The 18,999-nt window shown below is 38.2% G+C and overlaps 1 protein-coding gene across 1 annotated transcript; it reads right to left on the bottom strand.

The window, feature by feature from the left end:
• Positions 1–7,205: 7,205 nt before the first annotated feature.
• Positions 7,206–17,338, bottom strand: LOC147176444 (uncharacterized). Its single transcript, XM_086072571.1, has 6 exons — positions 15,266–17,338; positions 15,012–15,174; positions 14,561–14,621; positions 13,426–13,491; positions 9,253–9,318; positions 7,206–7,957 (listed from the first exon to the last, which is right to left on the bottom strand). Exons 2-6 carry the CDS (start codon positions 15,044–15,046, stop codon positions 7,793–7,795), a joined length of 393 nt encoding a protein of 130 aa, XP_085928697.1. The 5' UTR covers positions 15,047–15,174; positions 15,266–17,338; the 3' UTR covers positions 7,206–7,792.
• Positions 17,339–18,999: the final 1,661 nt, after the last annotated feature.

Genomic DNA, 18,999 nt, shown 5'->3' with positions numbered 1-18,999 from the left:
ACAGCAAAACAGTAACATTCAGTCGTCTGAGCTTTTTCTATGTATGTAATCCATCCCCTAGGCCAATGTGGCACATGTTTCAGCCTATCAGGCCGTGAAGAAAGTTCACATTTTCAACTTTGGCGAATATGCGAATTTTCGCCGCACCGCGTCTCCAAATGTGTCCTTTGCGCCGCCCCACGCACGAGCCGGCTCACGCTCCCCCCGCTTTTGGTGACTTGATGTATATCTAAATCTGACGTTAGTTTTTTTTTTTTTTTTGGGTGGCAGCCTGACATGGGGTTTTGACAGTTGCCATCAAATTTTTTACCGGAACGCAGTTCCGGACCGTTCACCCCTGGTTTTATCTGCCGTGATCCAAATGCAACAAGCTAGATGTTATGCTAACCGCCACAAACTACCCGCCCGACTGAACTACACTGACTACAATACAAACCAATACAATACAGTACAATACAATACATCCCCTCAAAAGCACCCCTTTACTTTTAGTGTGGACGTTTCCTGCACGCAGACAGGAGAAACAACAACAACAGGCACATTTTTTTGTACAGACAGTTCTCGGAATGGACGGAGCAGATATAAGAATTTAAGACTTGGGTCAATTAAATTTTAGACCTGGGATGAAAATATGGGTGTTTTTTTAAAGACATTTAAAGCCTAAAATTTACGTTTCTGAATTTTTGACTTTTTATGACTTTTTTTTTAGGCCCCGTCGGAACCCTGGATGTGCACTCGCAATTTTTTTTAAACCACAATCATTACAAATACATCCACAAGTACCTTTTAAATTGTAAATATAGTTCAGCGTTATTGTAAAACATTATTATATTTATTGTATATACTGTATTTTTATGACTTTGGCAAAGACCAGTAGGCGCCTCTTGCCTCGCTTGCTTAAAATAAGGAAATGGGCGTTTGCCACGGCGCCGCTTGCTGCGTTGCTGCCCGTGCTCGACCTAAAGTGTCAGAAGAATTCAGATGCGCAATCAAGCGACGGGATTGATGATGGGATGTCGCTATGGATGCACCGAAATGAAAATGTTTGGCCAAAACCGAAAACTGAAAATGACAGATGCTTGGCCAAAAACCGAAACGGCGAAAAAGATTTGTGCCAATTTTTACTATCATTGCATTTATTATAATTAATTACAATTCTAATATTATTATAAAATATTTATTTAGTACTAGCATTTTAACAAAGCACAATATAAATTGAAATGTGCCCACACCCCAGACATGTTGGCAAATGGTACATTAAACACGGATTGAGCATCTTCTGGCGGTGCGATTGCACTTTATAGTCAATGTAGTTCGTACAGGCGAGCACGGATGTGTGCGGCGGGACAAGGTGCGGCACACTTAAAATCAACACATTCACATATTTACCGTTTAAAAATAGATAAATACATTTGTTTGCACCAGTTAATTGGTTTCGGGAACGGACTGCAAAGTCACACACAGCGTCCTGTACAGGTCTGCCTGTAAGTGTTTCCGTGTTTAAAACTGTTGATAGCAATAGTGCTAGCATTAGCTTAAGTATTTAGCACGGCCACCGGGATTCCGGTGAAAAAGTGGAAGCGTTTGAGGTAGGGGTGCACCGATCACAATTTTCTGGCCGATCTCCGATCTTTTAAAAAGTCTGACCTGCCAATCCTGATTTTTGCTGATCTCGATTTTTTTCATAACAAGCAGCATACACCTTCAGAGTTCCAATCTTATTTTATTGGAAAACATTGAATAATATCTGTGAAATAATACAAACGGTTTGTTTTAACTGTCAATTAAGTAGTTCTCTGAAATAAAAATGATAAGCCTATTAGTCATCTCAGCAGAAGAGGACAGTGGCTGACTTTTTCAGACCTCTGAGGAGGGAGGTGAAAAAGATCAGTTTTTATTTAAGGGATCGGCTGATCACCAGTCACCCAAAACTAAGGAAATCGGGGACGATAAATCGGCCGGCCGATCGATCGATCGGTGCACCCCTAGTTCAAGGGGCTCTTATATAAAAGAAAGGAAAGGCGCTGCAGGAGAAAGAGGGGCTCACCTGTACTGCAGTTGTACACCAAGCGACGCCCCTCTCCTACCGGTGCAAACTCACACGATGAAAAGGCAGCGAGAAGCGAGGGGACACTCACCCTCGCTGTTTAATTCAAACAGACGCTTGCTTGCAGCAGTTTTTTGCTTGCGTCACCACAACCCTTCTGCCATATTCTTTCTGCTTTAATTTTATTTCGGCCGAATGACGGAAATGGAAAAAATAGCAATTTTTGGCCGAAAATTTTCAGTGGCCAAATATTTGGTGCATCACTAGATGTCTCACTTTTTTTTTTAAAGGTCGCGTGTTGTCATGCCATTTACCAATACTGCTTTGAATCGACGCATCGAGCACCCCTGACTTAGAAGTCAATATAAATTGATAAAACACACACACAGCACACAATCAGGTTTCGATTTTTTTCACGTTTATTTTCTGAACTATTTGGGAAAATCTACTCGGGAACTTAAAGAAGCTAAACTCTAACTACTGTGATAGAAAATTGAAATAAGAACGAAAAATGATAAAATAATCAAAGATAAAAACAATTATAAAAGAGAAACGGTCTTAAATGAGGTGATAGCATTTGGTAATCAGGCAAAACATGTGACCAAAAGTTAACCTTAATTGCTTAGTCCAATTGGATGCAACAATTTGTGCAATCTGCTTAATGTTTGCAAAGTTGCACTTAGAGATGGTCTGAGTTTGGGCCAAGACGCGGAGAGGTGTTCCTGGTTTGGAGGTTCGACAAGCCAATTTGTTGAAGAAATAACATTTCATATGAGGCAAAAACTCGGACATGGGAGGAGTTCGGTGAGGCCATGAAGAACGACTTCCGGACGGCTTCGAGGAAATTCTGGTCCACCATCCGGCGTCTCAGGAGAGGAAAGCAGTGCGCCATTAACACTGTGTATAGTGGAGATGGGGTGCTGTTGACCTCGACACGGGACGTCGTGAATCGGTGGGGAGAATACTTCGAAGACCACCTCAATTCCACCGACACGCCTTCCTTTGAGGAAGCAGGGTCTGGGGACTCTGAGGTGGGCCCCCCTATCTCTGGGGTCGAAGTCACTGAAGTGGTTGGAAAGCTTCTCGGTGGCAGGGCCTCGGGGTGGATGAGGTTCGCCCGGAGTTCCTAAAGGCTCTGGATGTTGTGGGGCTGTCGTGGTTGACACATCTCTACAACTTCGCGTGGACATCAGGGACAGTGCCTCTGGATTGGCAGACCGGGGTGGTGGTTCCCCTTTTTAAGAAGGGGGACCGGAGGGTGTGTTCCAACTTTAGAGGGATCACACTCCTCAGCCTCCCAGGTAAGGTCTATTCGGGGGTGCTGGAGAGGAGGGTCCGTCGGGAAGTTGAATCTCGGATTCAGGAGGAGCAGTGTGGTTTTCGTCCCGGCCGTGGAACAGTGGACCAGCTCTACACCCTCAGCAGGATCCTTGGGGGTGCGTGGGAGTTCGCCCAACCAGTCCACATGTGCTTTGTGGACTTGGAGAAGGCGTTTGACCGTGTCCCTCGGGGAGTCCTGTGGGGGGTGCTTCGGGAGTATGGGGTACCGGGCCCCCTGATACGGGCTATTCGGTCCCTGTACGACCGATGTCAGAGTTTGGTCCGCAATGCCGGCAGTAAGTCGAATTTGTTTCCTGTGAGGGTTGGACTCCGCCAAGGTTGCCCTTTGTCACCGATTCTGTTTATAACTTTTATGGACAGAATTTCTAGGCGCAGCCGGAGTGTTGAGGGGGTCCGGTTTGGTGGCCTCAACATTGCATCTCTGCTTTTTGCAGATGATGTGGTGCTGTTGGCTCCTTCAAGCCGTGATCTCCAGCGAGAGAGATCTGGAGCAGTTCGCAGCCGAGTGTGAAGCGGTTGGGATGAGGATCAGCACTTCCAAATCCGAGACCATGGTCCTCAGTCCGAAAAGGGTGGAGTGCCCTCTCCGGGTCGGGGATGAGATCCTGCCCCAAGTAGAGGAGTTCAAGTCTCTTGGGGTCTTGTTCACAAGTGAGGGTCGGTAAGAGCGGGAGATCGACAGACGGATCAGTGCAGCGTCCGCAGTGATGCGGACGCTGTATCGGTCCGTTGGGGTGAAGAATGAGTTGAGCCGAAAGGCAAAGCTCTCGATTTACCGGTCGATCTACGTGTTTGCCCTCACCTATGGTCACGAGCTGTGGGTCGTGACCGAAAGAACAAGATCCCGGATACAAGCGGCCGAAATGAGTTTCCTCCGCAGGGTAGCCGGGCTCTCCCTTAGAGAGGCACTCAGCGTCGAGCCGCTACTCCTCCACGTTGAGAGGAACCAGTTGAGGTGGCTCGGGCATCTGGTTCGGATGCCTCCTGGGCGCCTCCCTGGAGAGGTGTTCCGGGCATGTCCTACCGGCGGGAGGCCCCGGGGACGACCCAGGACACACTGGAGAGACTACGTCTCACGGCTGGCTTGGGAACGCCTTGGGATCCCGTCGGAGGAGCTGGCTGAAGTGGCTAGGGAGAGGGAAGTCTGGGCTTCCCTGCTAAAGCTGCTGCCCCCGCGACCCGACCCCGGATAAGCGGAATTGAAGACGGAACGGAACGAACAGTCTTATGAATTCAAGAGCTGGGTGGGGGCTGTCTGTGTGTGGAGGTCTCTTGGTCCACCAAACCCCACTTTGGTGTGCCAAGGACAAAGAAATGAAGTTCCTTCATCTTTGATGAGGTTGTTAAAGTTACAACCGAACGATAATCGTTGCAGCCGTCTAGTTGCGTTGCCGGTTTCTACACACACACATGCACATGCACACGCACACAAACACACACACACACACCGTCGGTGTTATTTGTCCATTTTCTGGCTTTTTTATGTTTTTCTGTGTTTCATCAAAGAAAAAGCATTTGAAAAAAATACACTAGGGACCTGACATTTCACCAGGATTGTTAAAAAATGTAGAAGTTCAAAATGGCGCCATGCTGCAATTTATAATTATTGCAAACAGGAGGGACAGATTCACTCGAAATTCTTGTAATAATGCCCGATTTTCCGTGATTACTGATGCAATCGCTTCTTTGACGAGTCATAAACATGAAAATAGAGGAATTTGTGTGTTGAGAGTGTTAACACCCAAAATCCACTAGGTGGTGCCATAGGCTAATAAATGAATTTGCTTGTGCAAAGCCCGCTACAGATTGGTCAAAATGAATGTGATAAAAACGGTTGGCATTACAAAAAAGTTTGGTGTTGATGTGTCTGAGCTCACTTTCAGTTTATTTGGGCATGCATATTTGCAGGTGTGCACAAGAAAATACAAAGGTACTGCCCACAAATGCAAAAAAAATGCACTTGTTTATTGTTATTGTTTGAATTTCAACTCTTACTGGTTGGGTGTTGGAATTTCTTTACTCTTATTGGTTCTGGACATTTTTGAGGTCGTTGTTCTTGCGATGATCACTACTTTGCATTTCTTTCACCACAACTGGTAGCAATGGCATTAAAAAAATAAAAATAAAAACTATATATGTATAGATAGGTCTGATGCCACTGAACATTTTGCGTGGTTGAAAATATTCATAAACGACTAAGTTATCACACTTCAAAGGAAAAGCCTGATTTGGGACAAAATTACAAGAACTTTGTGCTATTCAGAAAAATGCCATTGTGTAAAAACTGGGCATGCATAAAAAAAAATTATACTGTTATGACTAATGGACACATTCAAGCCTCTAACTATGTCATATAAAATATTCAAATTATAATTTTATTTTATATATATATATATATATATATATATATATATATATATATATATATATATATATATATATATATATATATATATATATAGATATATACAGCGTAGTTAATTTTGCTGTTAGCATAATACTGCTATTATTGTCCATAGGGGGCATAAAAAACAACAACATTTAAACTATATATGTATAGATAGGTCTGATGCCAGTGAACATTTTGAGCGGTAGAAAGTAAAAAAAATATTCATACATGACTAACTTATCACACTTCAAAGGAAAAGCCTGATTTGGGACAAAATTACAAGAATTTTGTGCTATTCAGAAAACTGCCATTGTGTAAAAACAGGGCATGCATAAAAAAATTATATTGTTATGACTTATGGTCTTATTCAAGCCTCTAACTATGTAATATAAAATATTCGAATTAGAATTGTATTTTATATATACGAGCTTAGTTGCTACATAGTACCTACCTTTTTAACCATGTGTTTTTCCAGTTTTTCATACCCTTGTTAACATAAATGTAGAAAAATATTAACCTAATACAAATATGGATTTGTATCTTTTAGTTCACTGATACAAAAGTACTATAATTCATAAAGTTATTTGAAGTTAAAATTAAAAAGATGTACTGTACTGTAAAAAAGAAGAAAAAAAGGGAAAAAGTGTGAGACATGATTTGTCTGGAGGTCTTTTTTTTCTCAATAGATGGCAGAAGTGTTTAACATTAGGCATTGATGACAGCACAGTGCATTTTTCTCTTCATATTAAGAGCTATTTAATTTTAAACATGAAGTAACTTGTGAACTTCTACACATTTCTTAAACATTCTGCACATTAAACATTCTGCATATTTCCTGGTTTCGCCATAACTTTTGCTTCCGCCTGTGTTGCCGCGGGGCTGTGACTGTAGTAAGGGAGAACCGTTCGTCCATCGATTACATTGACAGATGAAAAAAAACCTTTCGTCAATGCTTTTCCATCAATTGTCAATCATCAACAAAATGGGCGTCCATCATTGACGGACTTTCCATCAATGTCGACGGAATGCCCACCTCTGTTAAATTGACTTAAATAGCACGAGACACACAGTATGATCCTTCCGCTCACCCATGATGAGAAGGTTCGTAAAACAACTTTAGCGTTCGCCAGCTCGCCAATGGCAACTAAAAACCTCGTCGGGCAAACTCAGTTTACGCTATCATTCGCCGGATCAAATCAAACTTTATTTATAAAGCACCTTTCATACATTAAAATGCAACTCAAGGTGCTGAACAATTAAAACATTCCATAGTACAATAAAAAGATAACCAATCCCTCCCCCCAACATTCACACACACACACACACACACACACACACACACACACACACACACACACATACTTGCCTCTGTGTATTATGAGGACATTTTTTCCAAACCGGTTTAATTGTGTATTACAGGGACACCCCTTTCTGCTAATGCCAGAGAGATGGGACTTGCACCCAAAATTTTTTTTTGGGGTTGTCCAGGAGAATTTCACTTCAAAACTTGAAAAAACTCAACACACGAAAAAAAGAAAAACCTGAAAAAATCCGTAATTGTGAGGACATAGATAATGACCTAAATAAGCCACGCCCATTGCAAAAATGGTAATTATGAGGACCAACTCACATTACAAGGACAAAGTTTACACAACACACAGCAACCATGTCACTGAAGTGATTTGAAAGTTCTGGCATTCTGACTTTACACAAACTAAAATGGCATTGATGTGTAATGACTTACCTGATATAAGGACACATTGTTGTACATAACAATACTGTGAAATGCAAAGTCATACCTGATCTGTCCTAAAATTGTAAGTTTTAACATGGTGCTCATGTTACAACTTACAATTTTAGGACAGACTGAAACTGGTATGTTAATAAAACTGCTTCTTATGTGAACAGGTTATCTAGGTCAAACACAGCTTTGTAATGGATAAGCTCGACATGAAACCAGATGCAAAAGAGTCAGTGAACATTGAACATTTTATTCTTTAAAACATGACTACCTCTCATCTTAAAGGATGAGCAGTTTTCTCATAGCTCATTCCTGAAATACCTTCGGATTTCTGAATTTCTGAAACAGGTTCAATGTAGGAAGTGTCCGAAGTACTGTGAGAATCTGGAACATATTCCTCTGCTAACGAATCCTCACTTGAACTGGATACATCAGCAACCTAATTTTTTAAACGAAAACAATTATTACATACATACATACATACACATATTGTCGCTGTTCTGTGAAAAACACTTCCACCATAGGAGCTACCGGAGAGCAGCCCGCGACCTAAAAATGGAAACGTGTTTTTCACAGGACAGCAATGATATCCATATATACAGTAGATGCACACATACTTATGCATATATACAGTGGCTCTAAAATTAACCTGCCATATGCGGGTTAAAATTCATTTTGGCGGGTGGTCATAAATATTTACTAGCTTTACTTCGCTGTTACTTAGTGATGTTACACTCGAAGTAGAAGCTTGAGAAAAGTGTCGAGCGCTCGCGGCAGAAGTAGCTCCCGCCATTGATGGGCTAATGTGCTAAAGTTAATTTACCAAAGGTCTTCATCATCAAGCAGTTTTGCATTTTTTTTAAACGGGATATGTGCCAGATGCTGGAGCAAACTAGAAAAGCATTTAGAACCTAAAGTTTGTGCACATACTAAAGATTATTATAAATCTAGTCACATTTATTCGAAAGATGAGATGAAGCATTTAACAAGAGGGATAGTTAATATGCTTAATCTATGGCATTGCCCCTAAAACAGATAGTGTGATACAGTCCTTCAGTTACAGTAGACTTTTCTATTTTACCGAGTCAGACAGTCGTTAAGATTGAGACAATTGCTCAACATTTAGCTGCTTGCAACTAAAGATAAAGGTATAAACATGGGTCATAATTTATCCTCTTGACTAAATTATATTCATTCAATGAAAATGCCTGCACTATTAATTCTGGTTGCGTGAAACAAAGATCCATTGCAGATACAAATAACACAGAAGATAAAATACCCATCATGCCAGTCCATTCTAGTGCAGCGAAAGGTCCAAAACATAAAGCACATTTATCCAAGCTTGATACAAGTAAATTAACTACCTGATGTTTACACTTCTGTTTAAAAAAATAAAATAAAATTGATAAAGAGTTCACCTCTAAAATCCACCATAAATAAATTAATGGGAACAAAAGATCACTACAGTGCATAATCCAAATCACCAAACTGCCAACAAATCTTCAATTTGAGATATTTTTAATGTTGACTTGTAGGAATTTTAGTCCCATACAAGCTTATTGTTGGATACAATATTTTGAACGTCTTGGCAATACACATTGCATAAAAAATTGTTGTGATTATATTTGTTAGTTATATAGTTCAGCCCTAGCATCTACTCTACACTCTTCACTCCTAACGTCTTGCTTCTGAAAACTGATTTCAACATCAATATTCAAAAAGAAATCTCGTCACCTGGTCAACTTGGTCTGTGACAGCTACGTCTTCAGCTATGTCTTCAGGTTGTGCTTCAGTTGAAACCTGGTACACATGAAGAGAAAAATACATATAAAATTCAATTCTTAGTAACACGACTGTACCTGTGCATTTACACAGTTACAGTACATACAGAACAATTAACAGGTTAAAGTATTGTAAATGCAAACTCATTTTATTTGCCATTACAAAAATAAATAAATAAATCCTTCTGCACTACAGGTTTGTGTAAATTGGTGACGTCTATTTTTCACAATGAAACAAAAACAAGAAAATACACAGTCCTCAGAGAATCCATACCTGACCAGAGTATGAATTGTATAATAACTCCAAGCCCTCAAAACTTATTTTACAGTCACGGTGTATGAATACACTGTCCTCAGTGTCAGTTATTCACAACTATAACATTGTGAGGACTAAGTATCTGTGAGGGCTGCACAGTATTGACAAAACATGCGACATGGGTGTTTTATACAGTAATGGAGATTATTTCGACATTGAACATGGACCTAAAAAAAAAGGATCTATCTATAGCTATATATTTTTATAATCCAATGAAAAAAAATACACGATAATCCGGAAAAATAAACATGCTCATTGTGATCTAATCTTATCCAATTAAGTTATTTTTTGTTAGTAATGCCCCTCGATACGTTTCTCGTATGGCGATGCGCAATTAAGGTAGTCTCTGATTGGTCAAAGTCAGACTAAAGTATACAATCCAATATTCATTTGTTGCTTGTCTTTGCAATACACATATTGCATGAGCCATTCGTGCGACAAGATATTTTTTTATATATTGTGCCAACGTCTTGCTTCTGAAAAATGTATTTCAACGTCAACATTCAAAAAGAAATCTCGTCACCTGGTCAACTTGGTCTGTGACAGCTACGTCTTCAGTTATGTCTTCAGGTTGTGCTTCAGTTGAAACCTGGTACACATGAAGAGAAAAATACATATAAAATTCAATTCTTAGTAACACACAAGTCTGTACCTGTGCATTTACACAGTTACAGTACATACAGAACAATGAATAGGTTAAAGTATTGTGAATGCAAACACATTTTATTTGCCATTTCAAAAATAAATAATCCGTCAGCACTAATGGTTAGTGTAAATTGGTGATGTCTATTTTTCACAATGAAACAATTAATAGAAAATACACAGTCCTCAGAGTGTCCATACCTGACCAGAGTATGAATTATGAGGACTGTATGTGTAACTCCAAGCCCTGAAAACTTATTTTACATTCGCAGTGTGTAAATACACTGTCCTCAGAGTGTCAGTTATTCACAACTACGACATTGTGAGGACTATGCACCTGCGAGGGCTGCAAAGTATTGACAAAACATGCGACATGGGTGTTTTATACAGTGATGGAGATTATTTCGACATGGACCTAAAAAAAAAGATCTATCTATATCTATATATTTTTATAATCCAATGAAAAAAAAATACACGTTAATGCGGAAAAATAAGCATGCTCATTGTGATCTAATCTTATCCAATTAAGTTATTTTTTGTTAGTAATGCCCCTCGATACGGTTCTCGTATGGTGATGTGCAATTAAGGTAGTCTCTGATTGGTCAAAATCAGACTAAAGTATACAATCCAATATTCATTTGTTGCATGTCTTTGCAATTCACCTATTGCATGAGCCATTCGTGCGACAAGATCTTTTTTTTTTTTATAAATTGTGCAACGTCTTGCTTCTGAAAAATGTATTTCAACATCAACATTCAAAAAGAAATCTTGTCACCTGGTCAACTTGGTCTGTGACAGCTATGTCTTTAGCTATGTCTTCAGGTTGTGCTTCAGTTGAAACCTGGTACACATGAAGAGAAAAATACATATAAAATTAAATTCTTAGTAACACGACTGTACCTGTGCATTTACACAGTTACAGTACATAAAGAACAATGAATAGGTTAAAGTATTGTGAATGCAAACACATTTTATTTGCCATTTCAAAAATAAATAATCCGTCAGCACTAGTGGTTTGTGTAAATTGGTGACGTCTATTTTTCACAATGAAACAATCAATAGAAAATACACAGTCCTCAGAGTGTCCATACCAGAGTATGAATTATGAGGACTGTATGTGTAACTCCAAACCCCTGAAAACTTATTTTACATTCGCAGTGTGTAAATACACTGTCCTCAGAGTGTCAGTTATTCACAACTACGACATTGTGAGGACTATGCACCTGTGATGGCTGCACAGTATTGACAAAACATGCGACATGGGTGTTTTATACAGTGATGGAGATTAAACATTTAACACGGACCTAAAAAAAAGATCTATACATATACTGTATATATACACATACATACATATACATATATACATACATACATACTCTATATATACAGTATATATATATATCTATATCTCTATCTCTATATATATATATATATATATATATATATATATATATATATATATATATATATATACACATACATACATACACACACACATGCATACAGATATAGATGTATAGATATATATACTGTATATAGAGAGAGAGAGACATAGAGAGACAGATATATAGATATAGATAGATAGATATAGAGATAAAGATAGAGATAGAGAGATCTTTATAATCCAAAGAAAGAAATGCACGTTAATGCGGAAAAATAAGCATGCTCATTGTGATCTAGTCTTATCCAAATGTTATATTTTGTTAGTAATGCTCCTCAATACAATTCTCTTGTATGGCGATGCGCAATTAAGGTAGTCTCTGATTGGTCAAAATCAGACTAAAGTATACAATCCAATATTCATTTGTTGCATGTCTTTGCAATACACATATTGCATGAGCCATTCGTGCGACAAGATATTTTTTTTTATAAATTGTGCAACATCTTGCTTCTGAAAAATGGATTTCAACATCAACATTCAAAAAGAAATCTCGTCACCTGGTCAACTTGGTCTGTGACAGCTACGTCTTCAGCTATGTCTTCAGGTTGTGCTTCAGTTGAAACCTGGTACACATGAAGAGAAAAATACATATAAAATTAAATTCTTAGTAACACGACCACCTGTGCATTTACACAGTTACAGTACATAAAGAACAATGAATAGGTTAAAGTATTGTGAATGCAAACACATTTTATTTGCTATTTGAAAAATAAATAATCCGTCAGCACTAGTGGTTTGTGTAAATTGGTGACATCTATTTTTCACAATGAAACAATTAATAGAAAACACACAGTCCTCAGAGTGTCCATACCAGAGTATGAATTATGAGGACTGTATGTGTAACTCCAAACCCCTGAAAACTTATTTTACATTCGCAGTGTGTAAATACACTGTCCTCAGAGTGTCAGTTATTCACAACTACGACATTGTGAGGACTATGTATCTGCAAGGGTTACACAGTATTGACAAAACATGCGACATGGGTGTTTTATACAGTGATGGAGATTAAACATTTAACACGGACCTAAAAAAAAGATCTATACATATACTGTATACATACACACTCTATATATACAGTATATATCTATATATATATATATATATATATATATACGTATGTATATATACATACATATCTATATATGTATGTATATATATATACATATATATATATATATATATATATATATATATATATATATATATATATATATACATACATATATATATATATATATATATATACACACACACACATGCATACAGATATAGATGTATAGATATATATATATACTGTATATAGAGAGAGAGAGACATAGAGAGACAGATATATAGATATAGATAGATAGATATAGAGATAAAGATAGAGAAATAGAGAAATCTTTATAATCCAAAGAAAGAAATACACGTTAATGCGGAAAAATAAGCATGCTTATTGTGATCTAGTCTTATACAAATAAGTTATTTTTTGTTAGTAATGCCCCTCAATACGGTTCTCTTGTATGGCGATGCGCAATTAAGGTAGTCTCTGATTGGTCAAAGTCAGACTAAAGTATACAATCCAATATTCATTTGTTGCATGTCTTTGCAATACACATATACTGTATACATACATACAGTATATGCATGAGCCATTCGTGCGACAAAATATTTTTTTATATATTGTGCTACGTCTTGCTTCTGAAAAATGTATTTCAACATCAACATTCAAAAACAAATCTAGTCACCTGGTCAACTTGGTCTGTGACAGCTACATCTTTAGCTATGTCTTCAGGTTGTGCTTCATTTGAAACCTGGTACACATGAAGAGAAAAATACATATAAAATTAAATTCTTAGTAACACGACTGTACCTGTGCATTTACACAGTTACAGTACATAAAGAACAATGAATAGGTTAAAGTATTGTGAATGCAAATACATTTTATTTGCTATTTGAAAAATAAATAATCCGTCAGCACTAGTGGTTTGTGTAAATTGGTGACGTCTATTTTTCACAATGAAACAATTAATAGAAAATACACAGTCCTCAGAGTGTCCATACCAGAGTATGAATTATGAGGACTGTATGTGTAACTCCAAACCCCTGAAAACTTATTTTACATTCGCAGTGTGTAAATACACTGTCCTCAGAGTGTCAGTTATTCACAACTACGACATTGTGAAGACTATGCACCTGTGAGGTCTGCACAGTATTGACAAAACATGCGACATGGGTGTTTTATACAGTGATGGAGATTATTTTGACATTGAACATGGACCTAATATATATATCTATATAATCTAATTAAAGAAATACACGTACGTGCAGAAAAATAATCATGCTCATTGTGATCTAGTCTTATCCAAATAAGTTATTTTTTGTTAGTAATGCTCCTCGATACAATTCTCTTGTATGGCGATGCGCAATTAATGTTGTCTCTGATTGGTCAAATTCAGACTCAAGTAGGGCCTGGCAATAAATCAAATTAATTGAATAAATTAAATTTAAATTGAATCGTTGAAAATTTGCTAAATCGTGAAATGTATTTTGTCTTCTGGATTATTAAAAGCTGTTGTTATGTTCTGTTACATCCAGATGTTATTGTGAGTTGTAATTTTGCACAAGTGGTGGCAGAATGCTGGATGGTTGGTTTAAAATACTTTTTATTTTATTTTTTGGCCATATCGCTTAGCCTCAGACTAAAGTATACAATTAATCCAATATTCATTTGTTGCACGTCTTTGCAATACACATATTGCATGAGTCATTCGTGCGGCAAGATATTTTCCACATATTGTGCAGCCCTAGTATCTCCACCCTCCACTAATGTCTTGCTTCGGAAAACTGATTTCAACAACATTCAAAAAGAAATCTAGTCACCTGGTCAACTTTGGCGCAGTCTGATAGCTGTGTCTTCATCAGGTTGTGCTTCAGTGGAAACCTGGGGCAGATGAATAGAAAAATACCAATACAATTAAATTCTTACTAAGACTAGACTGCTATAATATAATTTCATGTAATCGTGAATGTGCGACCAGTAATTCTAGTATGTCACATGTATGACACAATATCCAAATGTCATAAGAAATCACGATATGATAATTAACATGATATTGTGAGGTTAGCGATACTCACGATAACTGTAAAAGTAAAATAAAAAAACAAGTCACAATATTGTAAAAAATGAAATAAAAAAATAAAAAAATTATATTGAGAAAAGAATGTACTTTTGCTTTTGAGTTTTAATTAATCTTTTATGTTTTGTCAAACCTTGCACGATATCCCCCCAAAAAAACAAAATTAAGTGTGACAACACACCATATAAACATACCATAGTGTTTTTCCATTGTAGCGAAATTCAAACATGAAAACCTTCCGGGCATCATGATACACTCTCAGCCTGTTTTCACGTTCCTGTTTGCTTAGAACTTCTCCTCGATATTCAGTAGGAAAGTCTCTCTTCTGAAAGGAGCAGGAACTGAACACTCCTCGACCTTACAAAGAAAAAAGGATACAACAGAAATATTTCATTATAACAATAATGAAAACTAGACCCATACTAAAGAATATTTTACCAATACTCACCTTTGAATTAATTAATATATTTTATGGTGAAGCCATTCTTGTCTTTACCTAAGGATGAAAAGTATGCTACCTCTTCTTTGGGTTTAACTTTTGCCCTCTGTGGCCTCATGACTGACATGTCTCACTGAAGATAATGATCTAAAGCTATAGAAAAAAATGAGTTTCAATCAGTTTGATAGGTAACTTGGTGCAAATGTCTTGAAGTTGACTTTCAGTGTACCATAATAGCCTGTGCAGTGTGCAGTAAATGTGCCAACGAAAATAAAATACAGTGGATAGCACAGCTCTGCTAAATATTTGCATAAATTAAATGTAATGAACACTAACAGACTTTACTGAAATATTTCTATTGAAAGAACAAATTTAAGTAAACACAAATGCAGCAATTTACCAATACTTCATTTATACTGTACTGGTAATACTAAGCCATTGTATATTTTCACATCAAAAACCAGCCTGTTATTGATTTCCTCTTAAAAATTGCAATTAGCATTCATCTTACTCAACAGACGGTTAGCTCTGCTATGCTAACCGTCGCTAACAGAAGCGTAGCAATTCTAAATAATTAGCTGCATCCATCATAATCAACAGATGGTTAGGTATGCTAACGTAAGCTTAGCTGCACTTACACTGGACTTGCATTATAAATCATTTTCGCGAAAGAGGGAGCAATGTACACAAGCGACCAACAACAACAGGAAAAATTCGAGCTTCAAACCTACCTCATTAGCACAGCTACACGCCATCACATCTCGTGAAGTAAATAGAGCCGGGGGCGGTTCTCTATCGGGGCTGCTAGATGACGTCACTTCCGTACTCAGGGCAATATAATAAATCTCGTTCAAATCAACAAATTGGTTCAGTCGTTGGATTATGAACTTTGTTGATAAGAGTGGCTATTGTTCTATGATTTACAGTGTCAATAAAAAAAAATAGATCACATTTAAAATGAACCCCAAAGGCTCATATATTAAATGAATTACCACAGACGAAAACAAAGGATATTATTGCTAGAATTATAGATCATTTTGTAATCATAAAATGTGATTTCAGTTTCACTTTTTTAAAAAGGTTTTTTTTTTCATTAACGAAAATGTTTTTTTGCTTTAGTAAATAAAATAACCTTGCTGCTGTCATACAGTTGCTGTCCGAGGATGTTTTAGTACTATACTTTAGTAATGGATGCATGTGTTTTTTGGCAAAATTGTGAGCGAGCCCAATTCCTTGGCTGAGAAGCAACCCTGCAAATGAATGGTCACATGATGCTTTCCTTTTGGCATGAAGCAGGACTGATGGTAGCGCTCACCTTTTCTTCTCCAGACAAGCATTTTTCCGGATGCCCCAAACATTTGGAAAGGGGGTTAATCAGAGAAAATAACTTCAACTCTTTTTTTCTTATTTTGGTCTGTATTTATGGAATCCCCTTTTCACTGGTCACACCAGGCCATCCTCCAAAAGTCTTACTCCCTCACCATGGGTGTAGATGCACTCATACCTGCTTACTGCCATTCCTGAGCAAGCTCTACACTGGTGGTGATGTCCTTATCCCGCAGCTGAATCAACTTTGGGAGATAGTCCTGGCATTTGCTGGATTTTCTTGGGTGCCCTGAAGCCTTCTTCACTTAAAGTTTGTAAGGTCACTAAAGGAAATTACTTTAATTTTCATGGCAAATAGGGACTTTGCAATTCATCTAATCACTATAACATTCTGGAGTACATGCAAATTGCCATCATAAAAAAACAATAATAATAAGTCAGCACTGGAGATTTTTAGAAAATCAATGTCATTCTCAAAACATTTGGCCACTGGTGTACAGAAAGATGTTACATTGTAAAGGCAGGGTGGGATGTTAAATGATGAATCAATATACGGCACTGACAGTTTCTCTGTCTCTGCCTCCAGCTGTTCAAAGTGATGTGATAAACAGCTGTTAACCATTGTATATTTTCAAATAAACAACCACTGCAAGAATTAAATGCTGAAATATATAATTAAATGTCATAGTGTATTTCATTATTTAATTTATCTACTTAGGAATTGGTGGCTGCAAAAAAAAAAAAGGCTCTGCATCTACAGACAAACATTCACAATACACAGCATTTTGAGAAAAAACGGAATTATGGGGACATGTGCGTAATTGTGGGGACAGGTGACGGTCAGCCAATCAAATGCTGTGAAATATACACTGGTGTGAATAATTCATGAAGTGGTGCATTACGAGGACCTTCCTACAGGGGGCGTCATCAAATACACAAAAATACACAAATTCATGTAATTATGGTTTACAAGGACATTGGCTAAAACTTTGGATTCAAGCCTTCTACAGCCCTAGAAGCACTTCTGCATTGAATGAATTATGAGGACATGGGCTGTGTCCTCATAATTCAAAATGTCCTCGCAGTGTTGCGTGTATTCAGGTGACATGTCCTCATAATACACAAAGGCAAACACACACACACACACACACACACACACACACACACACACACACAAAACCCTGTGAGGAAAGGCACCCAGGAGGTGCTCATCCCCACATCCCCAGAGGGATGACTACCAACCACCACAGGGGGCAATGTCATCCTAGACATCCCCGGCCCAGATTGACCGCGGCCCGCCCCACACAAAGTGAAGCGTGCCACAGCCCCCCAGGGCCAAGGTGCCCCCGGGATGACCACCCACCCACAGGAGAAGACAGTCATCCCTCCCAGTGCGAAGGCTCCTCCATGAAGAAACACTGGAGCTAAAAACTTAGTAACAACTAAATAAAAACAGTTAAACTCTAAAAGGAAACAGTTAAACTCTAAAAGGAAACAGTTAAACACTAGAAGAAAACAGAATAAAAGGCAAAAACTAAGCTAAAAGACAATATAATTAAAAATAAATAAATAAATAAATGTGGTAAAAATAAAATTTTAAAAAGCCAAACTAAAAAGGTGTGTCTTGAGCCTCCTCTTAAAAACATCAATAGTCTCTGCGGACCTGATGCCCACCGGCAGGCTGTTCCATAGGTGAGGACCATAGTCGCTGAATGCAGCCTCACCGTGTGTTTTGGTCCTCACCCTAGGAACAGTTAAAAGGCCGCTGCCAAAGGACCTCAGGAGCTGCGAGGGGTGATACGGTAAAAGCAGGTCAGATAAATAAGATGGCCCAAGACCGTTTAAAAGCAGGTCAGATAAATAAGATGGCCCAAGACCGTTAAGACATTTAAAAACTAATAAAAGCACCTTAAAATCAACCCTGAAGCACACGGGGAGCCAATGCAGCGATTTTAAAACGAGTGTAATGTGCTCTCGCCCTCTGGTCCCCGTCAGCACACGTGCAGCTGAATTCTGAAGTAGCTGTAGGCTTGAAATATTATTTTTGGGAAGACCAGAGAGCAGGGCATAACAGTAATCTAAGCGACAGGAAATCAAAGCATGCATCAGCACCTCAGTGTTGGCCTGCGAGAGAAATGGGCGGACTCTGGCAATATTTTAAGATGGTTAAAAACGATCTTGGTTACATTTTACTCTCAAACCCCTGTGAGAGCCAAGAACCGAATGGTTGGCGTCTTGTCACTTGGAGTGACTCCAAGCCACTTGATCTGTGAGGCGTATTTCATTCAGCAACTCCAGAAAATAGCTTGTAAGTGTAACACATAGATGTCTTCTGGTTCGCTTGTAGCAAAACAGCATCACTTTACAATGTGCATCCGAGAACTAACAAAATAAAAACATTCAACGTTGTGAAAAGG

This window comes from Leptonotus elevatus, chromosome 4 (assembly GCF_054856555.1).
Source record: "Leptonotus elevatus isolate MCC_2025b chromosome 4, RoL_Lele_1.0, whole genome shotgun sequence".
In the NCBI taxonomy this organism is placed as follows: domain Eukaryota; kingdom Metazoa; phylum Chordata; class Actinopteri; order Syngnathiformes; family Syngnathidae; genus Leptonotus; species Leptonotus elevatus.
Note: the sequence above shows the minus strand (reverse complement) of the source record. Positions and strands in the feature narration are given on the sequence as shown.